Source organism: Chinchilla lanigera, unplaced genomic scaffold, assembly GCF_000276665.1.
Source record: "Chinchilla lanigera isolate Chin_1 unplaced genomic scaffold, ChiLan1.0 scaffold00051, whole genome shotgun sequence".
Taxonomy (NCBI): Eukaryota; Metazoa; Chordata; class Mammalia; order Rodentia; family Chinchillidae; genus Chinchilla; species Chinchilla lanigera.
In genome coordinates this window covers 12,994,137-13,016,628 of record NW_004955452.1, presented here as the reverse complement: position 1 = coordinate 13,016,628, position 22,492 = coordinate 12,994,137, and the positions used below count along the sequence as shown (strand labels likewise).

Here is a 22,492-nt window from a genome sequence, read left to right as displayed (position 1 = left end):
CTGGGCCCATGAGACTAAGTGTCTTTGTTGGACTCTCAGTTTCCTTGTTGAGCTGTTTTCCCTCTGTGGACCTCAGCCCTCCCTCAGACCTCTTCTGGATTCCCTCTCCACCCTGAGCCCAGGTTCCTTTGTGGAGCATTGTCTCGTTCCCGTGTTCCCGTCGTTTGGTGGAGCCCTGGCCTCTTGCCTGTTCCCCCTTGAGGGTTCCTTCCTGGGGTCGCATCCCACCCCTGATTCCCTATTACACTGATTCCTGTCCTCTTCTCTAGCCTCACCCCTCCCTGAACCCCGTACTTTCTCTCAGTCTTGCCCCTGCCGGAGCCCCATCCGAGTCTTGTTCTTTGCAAGTGTTTTAAATATCCACTGCCTCGCCAGCCCTCTCTGCATCCCTTCACAGCTTCATTCTCTGCAGTGTGGGTGGCCATGTTGGACTCCTCTGAGGAAAAGCCAGGGCTACTGATCCCAGGCTGATCCCTGCACCGGGCTCAGCCCGTCTCCTCGGAGCCCCTCCATCCCGCACCTGTTCCCATGTTTAAAGAATGTTGCCACGGGCTTTCTGTCATCCTGAAAAAATGCCCACACCACTTTTATCCCATAAACAATCTCAGCTTCAGCTCCCCTTCTGCCTTCTCTCTTCTCTTCCTATCCTAGTTCTTAGAGCATGAACTCCTTTTTGTCACATTCTCCCATTATCCCCCCTCATCACACTGTCTGTCCTCTGAAGTGGCCTGACAGTGGTCATCTGCGGTCTCTGGGGAGCTATCCCTGAAAGGTACTTTCCATGTCTATACTAATAGTTAACATCTATTGCCAAGAATAGTGGCATACGCCTGTAATCCCAGCACTGGGAAGCTGAGGCAGGAGGATCGCTGTGAGTCTGAGGCCAACCTAGGCTATATAGTGAGCTCAATGCCAGTCTGGACTACATAGTGAGACCTTGTCTCAAAGAAAAAAAAAAATTATTGAAAAAAAAATTATTGAAAAAAAAATTATTGAGCACTTTCTATGTCCTGGCACTTTGTATTGGGTTGTTTATCTTTCCCATCCACCTTTTGATGTAGGCATAATTACCGTTGCAATTCTCATGCAAGGAAACTGATCCTTAGAGGTTGATCAGGTCTGTTCATTCCCTTAGGTAGCAAGTGATGGGGCCAGCATTTTCACATAGGTCTAATTCCTGAGCCTGAGTTACTAACCTCTGAGCACACTGTGGCATTTGACATAATCGACTCCTTTTATTCTTGAAATGTCTCCTGTTTCTGTGACATGGCGTTCTCCTGCCTTCCCTCCTACCCCTCTGCCCACTCCTGCTCAGGTGACTTCACAGGTTCTTCTTCCTTTCTTTCCAGGCTCTTTTTAAATGACAGTGGATATCTCCTCTGCCTTCTCTTCCTCTTTCTTCTGGGCTGTCTCCTTCATTTCTCTGTATCCAGCTGCTGCCCATGGCTTCCACATGTCTGCCTCCAGCCCAGATCTCCCCACCGAGCCGCAGAACCAAACAGCCAACCAGCTACTGCACAGCTCTATGCCAAATTTAAGGTGCTCGATACCGGCACTATCACCTGCCCTCAGACCTACTTCTCCAGCTTCTGTGGCTCAGTGAGCGACAGCACCACCCCCTAGGTCCTCAGCCCTCAGCCCCCAGTCACCCTCAGTTCCTCTTCCCCCACGGCTAATCAGGCTCTCAACACCTCTCATCTCCATTTCCTTCTCTTCCCCACCTCACTGTCATTGTTTTAATTTAGGCCTCATCATCTCTTGCCCGGATCACAGCCTTAGCCTCTTAATTGGCTTGCCTCCCGCCACTTGCGCCCCTGTGCTGCTCCTGGCCCCCTACCCCCGAGCCCGTCGGGGTGTTGAGCGCTCCCCTGAGCACAAGTCTGAGTGCCCCCTGCATAAGGCCCTCGGTGGTTCCTCGCCTGGTGGGCAGTGGGCAAGAGCAGAGCCTGGGGAACGTAAGTCTGTTAGAAGGAGGGGCGAAAGGTGACCGATGTCAAGTGATGCTTTACAGCGGGCGCAGAGTTGACCCAGGTCACTTCGGCCTATAATCTTCAACCTGAACTCCACACTTGGCACCTGGCATGTCACACCCCTACACTCTAGATGGGCTTCAGTTAAGCAGCAGAAGGTCCCAGGAGCGTGATGCCGCGTGTCCCCTAAGGGAGGGGAACGGCCTGCAACCTCTCTTCCCAGTTCTCCTCTGGATGCTCTTGGTGTGGTCTGTCCCAGGAGGGCAGAGCGCCCCCTGTTGGAGCCTGGCCTCTTGATTGACCACAGACATGTCGGAGAGACAGAGGCCCTTGTCTCTGCAGGTGCCGCAGGATGACTGGGGGGGTTACCCCACGGGTGGCAAGGATGGGGAGATCCCCTGTCGCAGGATGCGGAGTGGCAGCTACATCAAAGCCATGGGGGATGAGGAGAGTGGAGACTCAGATGGCAGCCCCAAGACATCTCCCAAAGCAGTCGCCCGGCGCTTCGCTTCCCGCCGCTCCTCCAGCGTGGACACCGCCCGGATCAAGTAAGGACAGGGAGGGCCGGGTGGGTGCCAGGAAGCTGATGCAGGGGTGCTGCAGACGTGTGTGAAGAAGGGGTTCCAGTGGTGTAGCCTGCTTAGGGTTTAACTGGAGAATCTGTCCCCTCCTGTACAAAAGGGGGCATCCCCTGTCACAAGCCCTGTTTGAATCCCTCTTTGGAGGAGTCTCTTTACTCAGTCTCCTGGAAGATCCCTTTGGGGACTTTTGGAGAATAAAACCTGGTCAGAGGCTCTAATGCTGTCACTCTCCGCCCATCACTTCCTAGTCCAGCCGGATTCTGACTCAGGTGTTTTGACCTTTTTCAGCTGCTGTGTCCCGCCCCGGATCCACCCCCGGAGCTCCATCCCCGGCTACAGCCGTTCCCTCACCACTGGCCAGGTAGGGAGAGGCCAACACATGTGGATGGAAGCACAGGAGGGGGGCATTCTGTTCTATGGTCAGCCTACACCTTCAAATTGGAGGGCCTGTTCATGGAGAGAGCTCAGGTCTGGTTCTGGGCAAATCTGCTTTGGAACGGCTGGAGTGACCGGGGCATCTCAGAGAACTCCATCCTTGGAACTCACTGAGTGCCCTCAAAACGATGGGCTTGTAAGAAAGGGCAACGCCAGTTCTCTGAGGTGCCCCAAGCCTTACTGTTCCCGGCCCACTCCCTGGCAAAGGTAGCGTAGATTTGCGTAGACTGGGCAGAGGCCAAGCTGCATTCTCCGAGACCACCTGAGTGTGGGTTCTGCCCCGACCACCTCTATCATGTGGGACCACCAGCAAGACACCTACTTTTCACCACCTCCCTTTTCTCATCTTTAAAATGACAATAGTAGCAATAGTTTTTCACTCAGGGGATTTGTGAGAGTTCAAGGAAAAACTGTATTCAAACACAAAGTATCTGACCCAAAATTGATATTTTAGAAAGGTGAGTTCCATCCCTAAGTATAGGTTTTCCCCTTAATTAAACATAGGCAGCAGCAGTTTAGTAATTAAATGCAGGAGATGGGTTTGAATTCCAGCTCATCTACTTATCAACGGAGTGACCTGGGGCAAGTTACTTGACTTTTTTGAGCCCCGCTGTCCCTATTTAAAAATAGGCATCAGAATAGCGTTCTTGGCACAGAGCCACCACTCAATAAAGGTTAGCTATTTTTACTGTTTGCTGGGGGAAAAAAGCAATGCAAAGAGCCATGCAAAAGACTGTCCACATTGGCGCCCATTGTTCCCCGCAGCAGTCTCTCTGTATTCCTTTGTTACATTTCCTGAATCAGGGAATCTGATTGGCACAGCTATCTTTTCACATCAGACCAGCCTGTGTTGCTAAAACCACTAGTTAATGCTCGGTCCTCTTGTTACTTGACCCATCAGCAAGATCTAACACAGCTACTGACTCTCCTTCCTGAACTACTTTTCTCAGTTGGCTTTGAGGACAACACCACACCCTTCAGATTCTCCCTCTGACTGTTTATTTTCATCTGTGTCTTCATGCCTCCTGACTCCCCAGGATCTCAGCACGAGTTTTCCAGTGCTCAGTCCCCGAACCTCTCTCTGCACCTACTCCTTAGGTGATCTCATCCAGGCTCATGGCTTTGAATACTCCCGAGATCATGGTGACTCCTGGATGCATAACTCCAGCCTACATTTTCTCTTGAATGTCTGGCATGTATATCGCACCGTGTTTTGAAATCCCCCTTGGATATCCAGTGGACATCTCAAATTTATGGTAGCCACTCAACTACTGATGGCCTCCCTGGGGCCCATGTTGCTGTTCCATCCACTGTCTTCTTTTCCAATAATGCCAGTTTTATTCTTCCAGGAGCTCTGAGAGCCTGAAGTTGGTTTTCCTTCCTTTTTTTCCCCGCTCTTATTTTGGTGCTGGGTGTTGAACTCAAGTCCTTACACCTGATAAGAATACACTATACCACTGAACCACACTCCCAACCCATGAAGTCAGTCTCTTTTCTTTCTTACATCCCGTATCTAATCCTTCAGCAAATCCTGTTAGCTTCACCTTCAAAATAGGTCCCAGATCCAAGGCCCCTTTATCACTTTTGATGCACATCACATGTTCTTTTGTCTAGGCTACTGCATCACCTACTGGTTGGTCTCCTGATATGCCCTGGCTCTACCTCATTCTCTGTCAGTACTGCCAGCATGATCATTAAAAATGTATTTATTTGCTCTTCTGGTCAAAGCCCTCATTTTACTTAGAGTAACCATCAGGATTTTGCTGTGATTCGCAGGGCCTTCTCCTAACCCTATCACTTCCACCCCCACAGCCACAGGAGATGGCTGGTGGCCCCCCAGACACCGCAAGTGTGCTCCAGCCTTGCGGGCTTTGCATTTGCCACGGCCCTTGCCTGGATGCCCCTTCCCCAGACACTCCCGTGGATCCCTTTCTCACTTCTCTCAGGTCTTTTCCCAAATGTTCTAAAATTTTAATTTAACCCCCACCCCCCCGACACATTTCTTATTCCTCTTCCTCCTCCTCCTTTTCCTTTCTCCTCCTCCCACTTCATATTATCTAACATCACATACACTTGACATATTTCTCCTAGAGGAATGGCTTAGAATCCCTGCTTTGCAGAAGAGGAAAGAGGTTTAAAGTACTAGAGATGTCACCCTGTTATCTCTAGTAATGGTTTTTCTAATAAGTCTATTTTTTTTTGTTAAGTATTTGCCTAGAACATCTTTTTCTACCTTTGACTTTAAAGCTTTTTGTCTGCTATGTTTCAGGTATGTCTTTTCTAAGTAGCTTATAGCTAGATTTGATTTTGTATTCATTTAATAATTCCTTGAGAGTTTAGTACATTTATATTTACTGTGATTGCTGATATGCTTGGTTTCATTTTGATTATCTAATTTTGTGCTATGTGTCCTCTCCTTTGGGTAATGGTTTTCTACTTCGCTACCGTCTTTTGGATTGACTTTTCCTTTATTCTGCTTGCCAAATCCAACACTGGGTTGGCAGTTATATATTCTATTTTATTCTTTATAGTTCTCATAGTTTTAATGTGCATACTTGACTTAGCAGTCTGAAGCTGACAATTTTTTCTACCTCTCCCCAGGCCATACAAAAACATTAGGACATTTTAATTTAATGATAATTCCTCCTCTTTTCTTGTTATTTTTAGGTGTCAAAAATTTTTTTTTGAGCTGAGGGTGCTAGCTCAGTGATGGTGTGTTGTTAGGTTGCACAAGGCCCTAGGTCCCATCCTCAGCACCCACTACAGTTCTGGATGCTAGAACTGTAATATTAAGGTGTCAGCTAGGGTGGTGTTTCCTATTTACTGACTTGTATTTTCATATTGTTACTTGAAGGACAGAACACATTAAAAAGGTTTTGTGTGTATGTGATGCTAGGATTCAAGCCTAGCACATCATGTGTGCTAGACAAGCGCTCTACCACTGAGCTACGTCCCTGTCCCCTAACCACATTAAATTTTACTGGGGATAATTCATAAAATTTGCTATTCTTGACTGTAATTTTGATGAAAATTGAAGAAATCTTTGCCAAATCTGAGATCACAAAATTTACACCAATATTTCTACGCTTTTGTTTAGGTAAATGATCCTTTTTGAACTTTCTGTGATTTGAATTAGGAGTCCAGTTTCATCTTCTGCATTTTACATATCCAATTTTGCCAGTAGCATTCGTTAAAAAGACTTTTCTCAGTGAAATTTTTGGTCCCTTTCTCAAAGTCAGTTTACTATAAATTTGTGTGTTTCTTTATAAAGCTTCAAATCTATTCCATTGGTGTAAATGCGTCTGTCCTTATGCTCTTACCACCTGCTTTGATTAGTGTAACTTTGCAGTAAGAATTTCAGTTAGTATAAATAATAGGCTTTTGTTATTTGTTAAAATATTTTTTTGTGTTTCCTTTGCACATAGTTGGGAATTTGAAGGGACTGCAATGAATCTGCAGATCAATTTATGGGTATTGTGTGCCTGACAATATTAAATATTATTGTCTTTTTTTTTTTCTTTTTGGTACTGGGAATCAAATATTACTGTCTTGGACATTGGTTTTCTTTCCCTCCCTCCCTTCTTCCTGTTCTTTTTTCCTTCATTTTTTTGCAGTACTGAGATTGAATTCAAGGCCTTTGCACTGAGCTATATCCCCAGCCCTTTTTACTTTTTATTTTGAGACAAGGTCTTGCTAAGTCATTGAGTTGCCTGCCTCAGTTCACATTTGTAATCCTCCTGCCTCAGCCACTCCAGAGTGCTGGGATTACAGGTATTCACCACCATACCTGGCTTTAGTTCTTTCTTTGATCTCTTTTAGCATTTAAAAAAATTTTAATCTTTATTATAAATTGAAAAATTATAGACATATATAATATATACACTGAAGTTATATAATTAAATTAAACTATTAAGATACTCATCACTTCAAATACCTAAGTGATATTAGGATATTTTGATTTTGGTGATCTCTTTCCTTTTTTTTATGTACTATTGCCCACTATTTTACTTTATTTTCTTTTATATTTTCTTGTCTTTTTGAGACATGGTTTCACCAGGGATGTAGCTCAGCGGCATGCGGCATAAATGCTTGCCTGGCAAGCCTGAGGTCATGAATTCGATTCCTGGTACAAAAAAAAAAAAAAAAAAGAATAGAAACATGGTTTCACTGTGTAGTTCAGGCTGGTCTTGGACTCATTTTGTAGCTCAGGCTGTCCTCAAACTTGCAAAGATCCTCCTGCCTCAGCCTCCTGAGTACTGGGATTACAGGCGTGCGCCACCATACTGGGATTACAGGCATGGGTCACCACACCTAGCTGTTGCCCAGGATTTTAGTTTCATCTTTTACCTCCTGGATTCATCTTTATTGTTGTTGTTACTATTTACTGTTGTTACTTGATTGATGCTCACATCTTTAAACCACTCCAGCACAGCTTCTTATTCATTCCTCCTAAAGTATATTTTTAAATTTTTCAGTAAATGTTAGTAGCAAGTTCTAACAAAGGTGTATTTTAGCGTCATTGTTTCATATGGCTTAGATTATTAGGGAATTCTAAGTCATTTATCTTCTCTCAATGTTTTATGGATATTTCATTGTCATCTATTTTCTGTTGTTGCTATTAAGAAGCTTGCTATTAACAGAAGTGTCCTTGTAGCTAATTTTACCTCTTTCAGGTTGCTGTTGAGACCTCATTTTGATTTTGTGGTTCTGAAGTTTTACTGTATCTTTGTGTGTATACTCCCTAAATCTGAGGACTTAAAACTTACCTCTGGTTGCTGTTTGCATAGTACATCTTTTTTCCACTCTTTTACTTCAATCCATTTATATTTTGAGTCTAAGCTATGCCTCTTGTAGACAGCCTATAGTTGAGTCTTGCTTTTTTACAAAACCCAATCAATCTTTACCTTTTGAATGGGAGTTTTTTTGTCCATTCACATTTAATGTGATTATCATTTTTTATCTGTTGCTCCTTTGGTGTTTTCTTTTGTATTAAATAAGCATTTTTAGTATAGCATTTAAATTCCTTCATTAATTGTTTTACTATATTATTTGAATTATTTTATTAATGGTTGTGCCAGGGATTACAATGTGTATCTGGATATAATAATAAATTCATATAACTAGTTATGGTAAAATACAGGAGCATTGTTCCAGTACATCTGTCTCTCTCCTTTCTTTGTGATTTTATTGTCATATAAATAATCTCTAGTGATCCCAGCACTCTGGAAGACTGAAACAAGATAATCACAAGTTCAAGCCTAGCCTGGGCAACTTAGACTCTGTCTCAAAATTTTAAAAATAGAAAGGACTAGAGATTTAGCTCAGCATGAAATCCTTGAGTTCAACCCCCAGTTAAACACACACACATACACACACACACACACCATCATTATTATCATATATATGTGTGTGTGTGTTACAAACCTAACAATTGTTATAAGCCAACCAGTGACATTATATTAAGTGTTTTATATAACTTTATCTTTCAGAAAAAAAGAGTGAGAAAACTATTTAGTAGAACCTTTTGTGTTTGTTCACATATTTACCATTTTTGGTGCTCTTCATTTCTTGTATATTTGAGCTACTACTATCAAGTCTTACTTCCTTTTAGCTAGAAGGACTTCCACTAGTATTTCTTGTGGAAGAAGATAGATAGATCTGGTAACAAATTCTTTAGTCTATATTTACCTGGAAATGTCTATATTTTTAATTAACTTTTGAAGGATAATTTTGCTGAATATAGAATTCCTGGTGGACAGGTTTTTTCAAAATTTATTTTTTAGTTTGTTTTTGTGATGTGGTGCTGGGGATCAAGCCCAGGGCCTTTTATGTGGTAGGCAAATGCTCTGTTACTGCGCTGCATCCCCAGCTCTCTTTGAGTACTTTCAATATACCGTTCTACTGCCTTGTCGTGTTTATTGGTTCTAATGAAAAGCAGTAGTTTCTCTATATGTGATGAATTTTCTCTTGCTGCTATTAAACTTTTCTGTCTTCAACTTTCAACATTTTGATTATAATATGTATTGATAGGGATCTCTTGTTTAACTTTAAATTCACTGAACTGTGAACTGTAGGTTAATTTTTAAAAACAAATTTGGAAAGTTTTTAGTTATTATTTTGTCATATATATTTCTGTTCCCACGATTTCTTCCAATATTTTTATGTCCCTTTTCTGTCCTCTTTCTGTTTCCCCTCTTCTTCTTCTGGGCTCCCATTACATGTGTGTTGGTATGCTTGATGTTGTCTAATTAATCTCTGAGACTCTGTTCATTCTATTCAACCTTTTCTCTCTCTATTCTTTTTTTTGTTTTGTTTTGTTTTTTTTTGTTTTTCTCCGGTACCGGGAACCGAACTCACGACCTTGCACTTGCCAGGCAGGCGCTTTGCCGCTGAGCTAAATCCCCAGCCCCTCTCTCTCCATTCTTTAGGTTGAGTAATTTATAATGATCTATCTTCAGGTTTACTGATTATTTCTTATGTTCAGCCTCTGTATTGAATTTTCCACTTCAGTTATACTTTTAAGTTCCAAAATTTTTATTTGTTCATTTTAAAAAAAAGAATTCCCCTTTGTTAAAATTTGTATTCATGACACCATTATTGTCATCCTTGCCTAATAGCTACTTTCTAGTCTTTGTGATAAATCCAACATTTTTGGACATTTATATCTTTCTATTTTTTTTTCTTTTGCCTGATTCTTAATTTTTTTGTTGAATACCAAGCATGTTAGGTAGTATATTGTAGAAACTCTGAATTTATATTTGTCCCGCTTGAGGATTTTTATTACTTTGTCCCTTAATCTGTGGACTGGACAAAATCTGTGAAATCTGTCTTCCCGAAAACATGGAACCTTTGATGTTTCCACTCAAGTTTTTTCTTTTCTTTTTAAACCATGTTTCCTAGAGGTTGCCCTTATATCTGTATAGCTTAGTGCTCAGCCAAAGATTGGTTAGAAGTTGTTCTCATAATTCGAAGTGGTGGTGCACACCTGTAACCCCAGCATTCTGGGAGACTGAGGTAGGAGGATGAAAGTTCTAACCCGGCATAGTCGATAGGCAATTTAGCAACGTCACAAGACCTTCTATCAAAATTTTTAAAAAATTTAAGAAGGGCTGGGGTTGTGTGCTTAACAATTTCAATCCAGTAAGACTCCCATCTCATCCTGTGGTTCTGGAGGAAACCTTTAGGTCTTTTTAAAACCTGCCCTGGGGCTGGGGATTTAGCTCAGCGGCAAAAGCGCCTGCCTGGCACGCGCAAGGTCATGAGTTCGGTTCCTGGTACCGGAGAAAAACCAAAAAAAATAAAAAAATAAAAAAATAAAACCTACCCTGGCAGTTACTAATCCCTAGGCTTTCTTGTGTTTTCTCTGTACATACATACACACAACACTACCAAGTGATATATGGGTAGTTCGGGGCCTCTTTGGTTTCTGCTGTGCATTCGCTCAGCCTCTACTTTACCCAAAATATGTGGAAAAGTTAAACATCTCAGTTGTTGTCTCATCCTTTTAAATTCTTAAATACCTGGCTAGTCTGCCAGTTTATTACATACTGCACACAATGCTGAAACTTCAGCCTAGCAGTGCTGCTGGCTCTCCCTGTTCTGGATACTATAACTGATAATGCTTCAAAGAGCAGAGCAATAAGGCAGCTGGCCTTCCTAGCTTGTACCACTCTGGTGAACCATTGCATTTATGAGAGCGGTGGGGTGGGGGGGACTGGGAGAGGGGAACAGCCTCAGGCCAGAGAGCCATTTATCGTGAAGATGCACCCCAAATCAGTCATTTTCATGATAAAGTTTTTTTGTGTGTGTACCTTGATAAGAATGATAAAATGGTTGTTTTTGACAATTTTGTCCAGCTTTATAGTTGGCTTATGTGATGGATGTGATGTCTAAAGTCATGACAAAGTTGGAAAATTCTCAACAACTATCATTATCTCTTTAAATTCTACCTCTCCCACAGTCTATCTAGTCTCTCCATCTGTTAGCAGCTTCTGTTAGTCATGAGTGGGACATTCTTATTCTTTCCTCCATGTATCTTAACGTCTTCTTCATGATTTCCATCTCTGCCTCCCTATATTGCCTGCTAAACATTTTCCTTAGGTATATCTTCCAGTTTACTAATTTTTTCTTTAGTTGTGTCTCATCTATCATTATTAACTAATTACTTGTTTTTAATTTTATTGAATTTTCTAAAAATCTGATTTGATTTGTTTTCAAATCTTTAGTCTCTTTTTCCCCTTTCCTTATATTTTCAGTTTATCTTTTAAATTTTAGGACTTTTAAGTATAGTTTAAAGCTGAGTAAAATAGCATGTGCCTGTAACCCAGTTGCTCAGGAGGCTGAAAGCAGAAGGATCACTTGAGCTCAGGAGTTTGAGGTCAGCCTTGGACAACATAGGGAAGCCTTGTTTTTATTTATTTTAAGTATTATATATACTTTACAAGTGACTTTGTTATTGCTTAGGTAACATTAGCTGCTTTAAGAGATAAAACCTGAATTCTCAATGACTTATAACTCAATAATGATTTAGTTCTTATTTATATCAGTTTATATTAGTTATCTATTATTTACTAATAAATTATCCCAAAATGTAGTGTCTTAAAACAACAAATATTTATTAACTCCTGGTTTCTGTGGGCCAAGAATCTGAGCACAGCTTAGTTGGGTGACACCTGCAGTAATGGTGATAGCCAGTGCTGTGGTCATGTCAAGGCCTGCCTCGCAGAAGCTGCCATGAGCACCCACCTGGTGGTTGGCAGTTCTTGGTTCCCCTCTGGCTATCGGCCAGTGATGAGTGATGTCAGGTTCTTGCCAAGTGGTCTCAGAAGTGACATCCCACTATATCTGTTATATTCTACTCTCTAGAAATGGGCCAGTAAGTCCAGCCCATGATCCAGAGAAAGATGTGCATGCCAGAAGGTAGATACCATGAGGGATGAGGTCAGAGATGTCTGCCACATAATCACTGCTAGCTCTCCTTCAGTGGAGCTTCATCTCTAAGAGGCCCGAGCCACTGGAGTTAGGCAGGGTCCCCCAGGAAACATGTTACAGCTGCTTTGCTAGAATATTCCTGGTCTGGGAATACCTTACGTTAATTTTTAATCTGGGCCATGCAAGGCCATGCAGACACACAGCTCTGGTATGTGGGAGGACTGGGTTGTGGGTCCAGATTCTTAGGGAATTTACCCCCTTTCCAACCTGATCAACAAACTGGCTCCCTTGTCTACAGCCATACCACCCTGAACCCGCCCAATCTCGTCTGATCTTGGAAGCTAAGCATGGTCGGGCCTGGTTAGTACTTGGATGGGAGAACGAACTGGCTCCCTTGTCATCAGCCTCTGGTGATGATTGGTTTTTTCTCTCTTCAGTTTCATCAAAGATTTTTCCTTTTCTGGGTTTTTGAGGGTTCTCATTCTTGCTTCTCATTTGGAATTTGTGTGGGCCCAAAGCCTTACTCCTGCACCCCAGTGGGTGTTAAAACCTAAGCCTTTTGGTTACTGAGACCAGCAGCCCCTGCCCCCACCTCCACCTCCGCTGGGCTGTTTGCAGCATTGGCTCACACAGTTCATATTCTGATTTTCCAGACTCCTCTTTGCTTTTGTCCCCCTGGGGATTTAGCTTGCTTTCCTGCATGCTCAGCTATGCATATAAAATGATGTTGGTTATATTCTGTCCAGTGTTTTGGAATGGTTTGAAATGGGAGGCTTTTCCAAAGGTTATCTAAACTAAATAACAGATGTAAAGTGTACAGGATGTTGCCTGGCCCCCAGATGGGCCCATCAACTCTAGCAGACAATTTGCAATTAGATACAAACAAAATATTTTCTTCTCAATGTCCCACATGCTTGGAAATGACTACTGATTCTGAATCTGGCTTGGGGAAAGGTTAAGGAGTTCATTTCCCCAGGGTATTCTTTGATTTTTTTTTTTTTTTTTAAATATAAGTACATGTTTGCAGTACACAATGTTTACTTTCCTGGTGGGGAGTGGGTACAGGTCCTTAACACAGCTTAATTCTTTTTTCATTCCTTTTCCCTCCCTTCCCTCCTACTTCCTCCATCTCTTGATCCCATTCCTATTTGAAAAACATCCATCTCCCAACTTCTTACTATCTACCTTTTATTTTGTGCTTTATTTATATTTTGAGTCTCTCCTATAAGAGAAACCATGTGATATTGAAGCTTGTGTGTCTGATTTAATTCTCTTAACGTTATGGTCTCAAGGTGCACCCATTATCTTATGAATGACTCATTTATCTTTCTTTATGGCAGAGTAGTACTCCATTATGTGTAAATACCACCTTTTCTTTATCCATTCATCTATTGGTGGACATATTGGCTGCTTCTGAGATTTAACTATTATAAATTGTGCTGCTATAATATGAGTACTCATATATCACTATAAAATGATATCTTTAACTCTTGGGAGAATACTTAAAGGGAGAATAGCTGGGTAAAATGGAATTTCTAGTTGTAGTTTTTTCGAGGCATTTCCATAGTGGTTGTACTAGTTTACATTCCCAACAACAGTGAAGAAAGGTTCGTTTTCTCCTGCAGCCTTGCTAGCATCCGTTATCTGATGTGTGATCATGGCCATTGTTTCTGGAGTAAGGTGGAATCTCAGGGTTGTTTTAATTTGCATTTCTTTAATGCCCAGTGATGTTGAGCATTTTTCCTGTATTTATTGGCCATTTGTACTTCTGCAAAATGTCTGTTCACTTCCCTTGCCTGCTTTTTGATTGGATCTTTTATTTTAGGTGATCTAATTTTGTAAGTTCTTTATATGTTCTAGATATTAGTCCTCTGATTCTTTGACTTTGACTCTCCTGTGAGTGGGAGTTGGGGAAGCGAGGTGGATGTCCATACAGGGATAATAGGAGTATTCACAGCACAGTGTTACAGTTTGATAATCATAATGTAGCACAAATCAACTCAGGTGCAGTACCCTGCTGAGAGACTACACAAGTCTCTGCTTTCTATGGGTCTGTTGCTTGTTGGAATCCCAGAATCTCTTCTTGGCCAGTTGAGCTGGAATGTGTATGGCCTGAATGAAATGCTCCTTCTCCACAACTCCCCCCTTTCTGCCTTGGATAGAGTTGGTTGTGGACGTAGCCTATGCATGGGATTTTAAGATAACCCTTGGGATAGAGAGACCTCTCATCCTGTGTGAAATTGGCACTATGATTAAACCACCTCTTGCTACTAATGGTGATGTTTAGTGAGCACATACACTATACCAGATAGTACGCCTAGTAACCTGCACATAGAAGAGGACTGGAGATAACTGCAGAGTGAAATTTCTTCCATCCCTGATATCCAGACTTGAGACCACAATACTCTTGGCCAGGGTTAGAGCTGTAACCCCAGCTATTTGGAAGGCTGAAGCAGGAGGATCCCAAATTCAAGGGCAGTCTGAGTAATTTAGCAAGACTGGTTCAAATAAAAATATTAAAAAGGGCTGGGGATGTAGCTCAGTACTCCATGAGTTCACTCCTTAATTAGTACCACCTCCCAAAAAAAACAACAAAAAGCACTCTGGGAGGTTGAGGCCGGAGGATCATAATTTCAAGCTCAGCCTGAGCAATTTTGCAATTTAGGGAGATCCTGTCTCAAATTAAAAAATAAAAATGAGCTTGGAGATATAGCCCAGGGCAAAGGCCCTGGGTTTAATCCCCAGTACTTAGGGGGAAAGAAAAGAAGCTGCAGAAAGATGTGCAGAAAGTTCTTTTAAATTATTGACCTGCTGGGCATGGTGGCACAGGCCTATAATTCTATTACTCAGGAGGCTGAGGCAAGAAGATTGCCATGAGTTCAAGACCAGGCTGGGCTATATAATGAGTTTAGGACCAGCCTAAATTGCATAGCGAGACTGTGTCACAAAAATACATAAATAAATAAATGGGCCTACATTGGAGCCACTGAGTTCCTCTGTCTTCAACAGATTTAGCTCTGAGCTTCCAGCCAGCCAAAGGAAAAACAGACAGTTAGAGGGCCCAAGGTAAGGTAGGCTTAAGAAGCTCCCCAGGAGAGTCTGATGCTCAGTCAGCCTTACAAGGGAGCCAGGAAACATGACATTTAATTTCAGTCTTAGCACTTACCAGCTGGGCATCCTTGGGCAAGTCATCTGCCCCCTCTCAGTCTTAAGTTTGCCCATTGCTACATAGAATGGGATGATCTCTGTTCTGTCTGAGGTCAAATCCAGTTCAATAATTTGCTTTGGAGGCTGAGTTATGGAAACATTGAGTTGCACTTTACACATGGATCAGACCATTCTTTTGAGCTTCTCCGGCTATTTGTAAATACGTAGCCATGCATCTTTCCTGGGAGCAGTCGTGAGATACAGCCATGGGATACCTGCTGTCACACCGAATGTTGCTGAGAACCTCATCTACGATGCCCTCCAGAGGCCTCCACATAACCGTCTCCAGAGGGATTTCTTTTGGGCCCAGTGATGGAAATGGTTGTAGGTCTCAGGAGCACCTGGCCTGTGTTTACCAGGTAGGCCCTGAGACCTTCCCATGCCATTGAGGGCTTGCTGTGTGCCAGTAACTACATCCCATGCCTCACTTTTTTTGAGTCCCTTCAGTAGTCTTGTGAAAATAGTACCATTGTTACTCCCATTTGATAGGCCATCAAACTGAGGCCCCTGAACTTCAACTTTCTCCAGGAATACTGCTAGGAAGTAGCACAGCCAGCACTTGGATCTAGGACATTCTCCCTCCACAGCCCATGTGGGTAGTCTTAGGCTACCTTCCTCCACGAGTCACCTGGCTGGAAGCTCAGGGTTACACATGTGCCCAGTGAGAGTAGCATTGTGGACCACCTGGGCTAGAGCTTCCCTTTGCCCCCACCTTTTCCTACCTTTATCTTTTTCTTTGTGTCTGTTGTGTTTTCTCACATACCACAAACGAAGCTGCACTCAGTGACATATTCAGTGTCAGTGTGATGATGTGTGGCATGATTCTGTGAATAAAAGTTATAGAGTTTTTTCTTTTCTTTTTTTTTTTTTTTTTTGACACCATGGATTTTGCACCACAAAATATCAGCAAAACAAAACAAAAAGCCCCAAACAATAAGAACTCTCTCCAGCACAGCTGAGCTTTCTGCAGAGCCTGTGAGGACAGGTCAGGGACCAGTGGGCCATACCGGGCCCACTAGTGAGTGCCGCAAGGCACGGAAAGGCTTGGGAAACTTGTAGGTTAATTTTGCTGCATCACTTGCCCGTTCATTTGCCCATCCTGCCCCTGGATGCATGAGTCTCTGCAACTGTATGATGTATCAGATTATAAGTAGTAAAAGTCGTCTTGCCCTGAAACCCCCAGCCATATACCTGCCAGGAGGGTCGCTGGTCCTCTCTGTCAGGGTCAAATGAGAGAAGGGACTGGGACTAGGGGGAGAGGAGAATCTAGGCGATTGTGCAGGGAGGTGGGTATTTAGAGGAAAGACTGAGCGGCAGCCAGGTGGCCCCGAGTCAGGCCTTGCAAGCAGCACAGGGCAGAGGGGCTCCCATGTTTCTTTGCAGAAAATCAGAATCTTCTGTAGCCTAAATGCAGAAGGGCCATGCAGAGGTATAGCTGCTGCAGACCTATAGTGCCAAGGCAGAGTGCCTCAGCAACCCCACCCCATCCCAGATCCTCTGTAACCGTCCTCCTGGCCCCTTCCCCCAGCTCAGTGACGAGTTGAATCAGCAGCTGGAGGCCGTGTGTGGGTCTGTGTTTGGGGAGCTTGAGTCTCAGGCCGTGGACGCCCTGGACCTGCCTGGCTGTTTCCGCATGCGGAGCCACAGCTACCTCCGGGCCATCCAGGCTGGCTGCTCTCAAGATGATGACTGCCTACCCCTCCTTGCTGCCCCTGCCTCTGTCTCAGGGAGGCCCGGCTCCTGTGAGTACCCTTTATGCCCCTGCCTGGCCCTTGCGTGGAGAGTGCCCTGGTCTCTAGTTTTGGCCCCTGCCATCATTGCACTGTGTGACCTTGTTCAGATCACTCTCCCGTCTGGGCGGGATGATAGGACAATCCTTGGTCCTGTTCATAGCAGCACGTGGAGGACACGTGGCTGTTGTGTCTGGTGGGACCTCATGGGTGTGTCAGGTGGTGGGTATGTGGGAAGGATGCTTGCAGGCAAGTGTGCCCATAGGCTGCATCCTGGCTTTGCTGCCCACAGCCTTCAACTTCAGAAAGGCCCCGCCCCCTATCCCACCGGGAAGCCAGGCCCCACCCCGCATCTCCATCACTGCCCAGAGCAGCACTGACTCAGCGCACGAGAGCTTCACCGCGGCTGAGGGGCCGGCCCGGCGCTGCAGCTCCGCTGATGGACTGGACGGGCCCACCATGGGCGCACGCACCCTCGAGTTGGCGCCGGTGCCACCCCGGGCCAGCCCCAAGCCCCCCACTCTCATCATCAAGACCATCCCTGGCAGGGAAGAGCTGCGGAGCCTGGCACGGCAGCGGAAGTGGCGGCCGTCTATTGGTGTGCAGGTATGTATGGATTGGGGTGCAGGAATGGGAGGAGGAGGTGCCCAAGGTCCGGGCTCTGGGGATGGGTTGAGCAGTTCAAAGGGGCCGTCTGGATACGTAGACCTTTCTCTTGGCTTTACCTGTGCTGCGCATCACAGGCGCCTGATCGAGGCAGCCAGCCTCAGCCCTTGTCCCTTGGGTTATCCTTGCTTCTGGAGAGTGCAGAACAGTGCCCAGAGATGGTCGTGTTGCTCTCTCATCTTATTCAGGAAGATTTTCTTTGCCAAATTTGTCAGTGGCTTGGGGCTCAGCCATTGCTGGCCATTCTCCCTGGACAGGGCCTGCTTTACGTTTCCTGGCTGGCCTCTGCCACTGACCCCTCTACCCTGCCTCCAGGTGGAGACTATCTCAGACTCCGACACCGAGAACAGGAGCCGGAGAGAGTTCCATTCCATCGGTGTACAGGTGGAAGAGGACAAGAGGTATGTCACAGTGGGGACTTCTCGGGCTCCCCTGGGAGAGCAGGGAACTGAGGGCCCACTAATGTCCTTGCTGGCCATCTCCCTGTGTGTGCCCTCTTCCTGGAGGTGAGACCACCCCTTTTTATTGGGAAGGAGTCAGGCAGAGGTTGGCCACAGAGATGGCACCATCTACAGTGAGTTTTCACTGTCCCCTGCCTGTCTTGGGTGCTCATTGACAGACAGAAGACGGATGGTGGTTGGGGGAAGGAGAGATAGGGAAAGGTAATAGGTAGGTGACGGAGAGGCCTCCAACAATTGTCCTTTATAGGGGATAACAGCATTTTGCCAGTCCCTGGTTACATCCTGCAGTGTACAAGTATATAAGCTCAAAAAGAAACAAATAAACAGGAAGATTGCCTCTCACAGGCCCCTGGCAGATATAACACTCCTCCTCACTTGGCTCACACAGGCATTTAACCAGTCGGGGGTACCTATTATATACCCGAGTCGCTGGTGTACCTGAGATAGAATTACCAGCAGCCATAAGCCTGGCATTAGGTGGCCTCGGAAACATTGCTTCCTTAACTTCCAGCTGAAGAATTAGCATTGTGAGCTCTGGAGGAAATGCTGGAAAGATTCTTCTCTGTTCTTGTGTGTGTCTGGGGAGACACTTTTTCTAATGCTAGGTGGCAGTGCCACAGTGACTGATCTGCCCTCTGGGCTGCAATGCTACCAGGCCAGTGGCCCTAACTACGGTGTCTGGGGACCTTCTTGGGCTGACCATGAGGGTTCGTGGTCATCTGAGTTGTCCAGGCCATACTACTGTTGAAATCAAAATGGTGCGACAGTAGCAGTCACTCCAAGCTGTCTCTAGCTTCCATTGTTGAGCCTTCTGACCACCTTGAAACTCCCCCAGCTACTCCAGGAACTCCTGGGAGGTTGTCTTACATGTGTGTCTGATCAAGTCTTTTGGGGGTTCTTGTGGGGGTCACCATTTTTCTCCATTCCTGCTCCAGCTCTTTCAAATTCCATATGCTGCTGATCCAGTAAGTGGCTCCTTAAAGGGTGGCCAAAACATGCTCGATGCCCCATCACTCCTAAAGCTTCTGTCCTTACAGAAGATTGTAGAAAAGTGGCAATTTGTGACAAACGCAATTTGCAAATCTGTGGCTTGAGTTCTTGAGAACATTCTGTAGGCATGGGTGCGGCTCGGTGCTGTGGATCCTGTACCCTACCCTGACTCAATGGTGTTTGTGGGCCGTAAAGTAAGCCCACGTGTCCTCACCCACTCCTTTGGGAGGGTTTTGGGCCCCTCATTCAGATAGGTCCTTGGGGATTCCAGATAGGTCCTGTTCCCCCGACACGCGTAAATCCGGGGAAGAATGGAGGAAGGCGCTGCTATTCCTCCACTGACTGATTGAGTAAATACTTAGTAAGCGTTTGTTGTATGGCAGCTGCTGTGCGCTTATTAAGTGCTTGGGGAAACATCAAAGACATGACTCTTGCCCTCGCAGAAGTTATGGTCCAGAGGGAAATTGAGGTAATAAATAGCTTCTGAACAAAAATAGGATTGCATATTTTGGTAAAATGGGTAATGGGATATTATTGCCAATCATGGTGAGAATATGCGGAGACAAGAGAAAAGGGACCTTATTTGAATGAAGCAGTGACATTTAAGCTGGTGCCTGAGAATGGTCAGGAGATGATTGGGAGGGCTTTCCGGGAGAGACAGTAGCGTATGTAGAGGCCTGGGGCCGAAAAGAGTCTGACATGCATCAGGAACCAAAGGCAGGTTCACGTGGCTTGTGTGGAGTGGGGGGGGGGAGCGGTGGGAAGCGGTGGGGTCGGTGGTGAGAGAGTGAATGGGAGAATTCCAAGGGCCAGGTCATGCCGAGTATCAGCATGATAAAGAACTGGAATCTAATTATAAGTAATGAGTAGCTATTAAAAGGTTAAAGAAAGAGTATGACATGCTCTAATTTATGTTTACAAAAGATCACTAGCTTCTGAATGGAGAATGAATTTGGAGGAAGTAATAATGGAAATGAGGAGGCCAGGAAGGGTGATTTTTCCTGATCCAGGAGAAAGGCAATGGTGTTTTCCACTGTGGTGACTATTATGACTGAGGTCTTTCTTTCCTATTGTATTTTATAATTGGATACAGCTGGGCTATGGGGACACTATTAAATTTTGTATACTGATTTTTTTAATCGAGCAACCTTGCAGCTCTTTCATTTTGGATCTTAGGTTATCTGAAAATCATGATGGGTTTTCTATATAGTCAGTTATTTTTCTGCAAATGAGAGTATTTCTTACTCTTTTTTTTTTTTTTTTTTCTGATACTAGGGACTAAACCTAGTGAGCTGTATTCCCTAGTCCTTTTTATTTTATTTTATTCATTTTTAAATTTTGAGACAGGGTCTTACTAAGTGTGCAGGCTGGCCTTGAGCTTGTGATTCTACTGCCTTAGCCTCCCAAATAGCTGGGAATATAGACATGCCCCATCTATCCAAACCTGGCTAGGATATTGCTTTTAAACCTGTATTCTTAAATGTATTTATCTTGCCGGGTGTGGTGGTGCACGCCTGTAATCCCAGCACTCGGGAGGCTGAGGCAGGAGAATTGTTTGTGTATTCAAGACCAGCCTGGCCTACAAAGTGAGCTCAAGACTGGTCTGAACTGCATAGCGAGACCCTGTCTCAAAAAGACAAAATAAATAAATAAATAAATGTGTTTATCTTACAATACTTTGAACAGATTTCCAATTCATTGTTGAGTGGTAGCATACTTATTTCTTTGCTGATTTTAGAAGATATACTTCTCAAAATGATGTTTGCAACAAATTGTGTCACATTAAGGAGTTCCCTTCCATTCCTAGCTGAGTTTTTTTTGTTTGTTTGTTTTATTTCTGGTGGTGCTGGGGATTGAAGCCAGGTCCTTGCACGTGCTAGGCAAGTACTCTGCCAATGAGCTACATCCCCAGCCTGCTTTCATAATTTTAAATTGAAAGTGTGAATGGGATTTTATTGAATACTTTCTCAGAGTCTACCAAGATGCTCCTAGATTTCCTACTTCCAGTTAGAATGTAGTGAATTATATGAGTAAAATTTCTATGTTGGAGCATTCTTTCACTCCTGGCATAAGCTGCTTGATCCTGCTATCAGACTGGATGAAATTTGACTGTAACAGGCCAAAATAGTGGCCTCTTAACAAGTGTGTTTCTGTCTCACTAAATATATAAATATAAGGCTAGCCCGGATATAGGAGGTGCACGCTGAGGACCCCGGCTCCTCCTCTCTTGCTGCTCTCCCAGTTTTTGTGTATCACCTTATGTTCTATCCAGGGAACTGAAGTTCAGGGTCTACCTATAATGTCTGCATTCTGAGCAATGGGAAGGAGGAAGGGAGGGAAAGGGATGTAGCTCTTCCTTTTTAAAAGACTTCTTCAAAGTTATACAAAATACTTTCACATACATCACATTGGCAATAACCATATCACCTAGCTGCAAGGGTGGCTGTGGAGTGTGTGGTCTTATAGTTGGGAAGCAATGTGCAAGATACAGAGTACACAGATGAAAATTAGGGTTTTTATGGCTAGAGACAAAGACAAGAATGGGTATATGGAGCTTTGGCAGTTTTTATCACAGTCTTGCTATTTATTTTTATATATATTGCTAGATTTTTGAATACTTAACAGCCTCTGGAATTAAACATTAACTTTCAGTATTTCTTTTTTCCCTTCCTTCCTTCCTTCCTTCCTTCCTTCCTTCCTTCCTTCCTTCCTTCCTTCCTTCCTTCCTTCCTTTAAATAGAAGCCAGGGCCTTCACACAGATCTACATCCTGACTCCACTTTTTTTAAAATTTTGAGGCAGGGTCTAAGTTGACCAGGCTAGCCTTCAACTTGCAATCCTCTTGCCTCTGGCTGCCAACTAGCTGAGATTATAGGCATGTGCTATCTACCCAACTCGTATTTCTCATTTTTCTAATATGTACTTTTAGGGATATAAATTCTCTTCTAACTATAGCACTATAACTGCATCTTTTAAGATTTTGTATTTTTAATTGTTCAATTAGCAATACTCTGATTTCCTTTTTAACATATAAGTTGCTTAAAAGAAATTTGGTAGGTTTTTTTAAAAGTTCCCAAATATAATTTTTTAAGGGGGCTGCCTTTTTGTTATTGATATCTAAATTTGTTACATATGGTGACAGTATCTACTCCCTAGACTATTTGAGGCTCTTTTCCATCATATATGTTGTTTATATTGTATATCATACATATGATCAGACTTAGAATTTTTATCTTTCATTTTCTTTGTATGTTTAATCAACCAGTTCAGAGAGAGGTGTTTTAAAATGTCTCACTGTGGTTTTGGATGTTTTCCCCTGGTAACTTCGTTTTTACCCGAGTTTGATGGTACACTGTTTATTACCATTCAGGCTTATAGTTGCTATATCTTCTCAGTGGATTGGCTCTCTTATCAGGAATAGGCTGCTTTTCATACCTTTACCTTCCTACACTCTTGTATTTTAGATGGATTGCTTATGGCTGGGGATGTAGCTCAGTGGCACAGTGCCTGCTGCCTGGCATG

General features: G+C 43.9%; 1 protein-coding gene across 1 annotated transcript in view; it reads left to right on the top strand.

Moving 5' to 3' along the window:
- Dlgap3 (discs, large (Drosophila) homolog-associated protein 3) overlaps positions 1-22,492 on the top strand; it is a 57,662-nt gene that overhangs the window by 22,408 nt on the left and 12,762 nt on the right. The window contains exons 4-8 of the mRNA XM_005395128.2: positions 2,313-2,518; positions 2,840-2,912; positions 16,653-16,866; positions 17,147-17,460; positions 17,836-17,921. Coding sequence (XP_005395185.1) covers positions 2,313-2,518; positions 2,840-2,912; positions 16,653-16,866; positions 17,147-17,460; positions 17,836-17,921 — 893 coding nt within the window. The remainder of the gene's footprint in view (positions 1-2,312; positions 2,519-2,839; positions 2,913-16,652; positions 16,867-17,146; positions 17,461-17,835; positions 17,922-22,492) is intronic.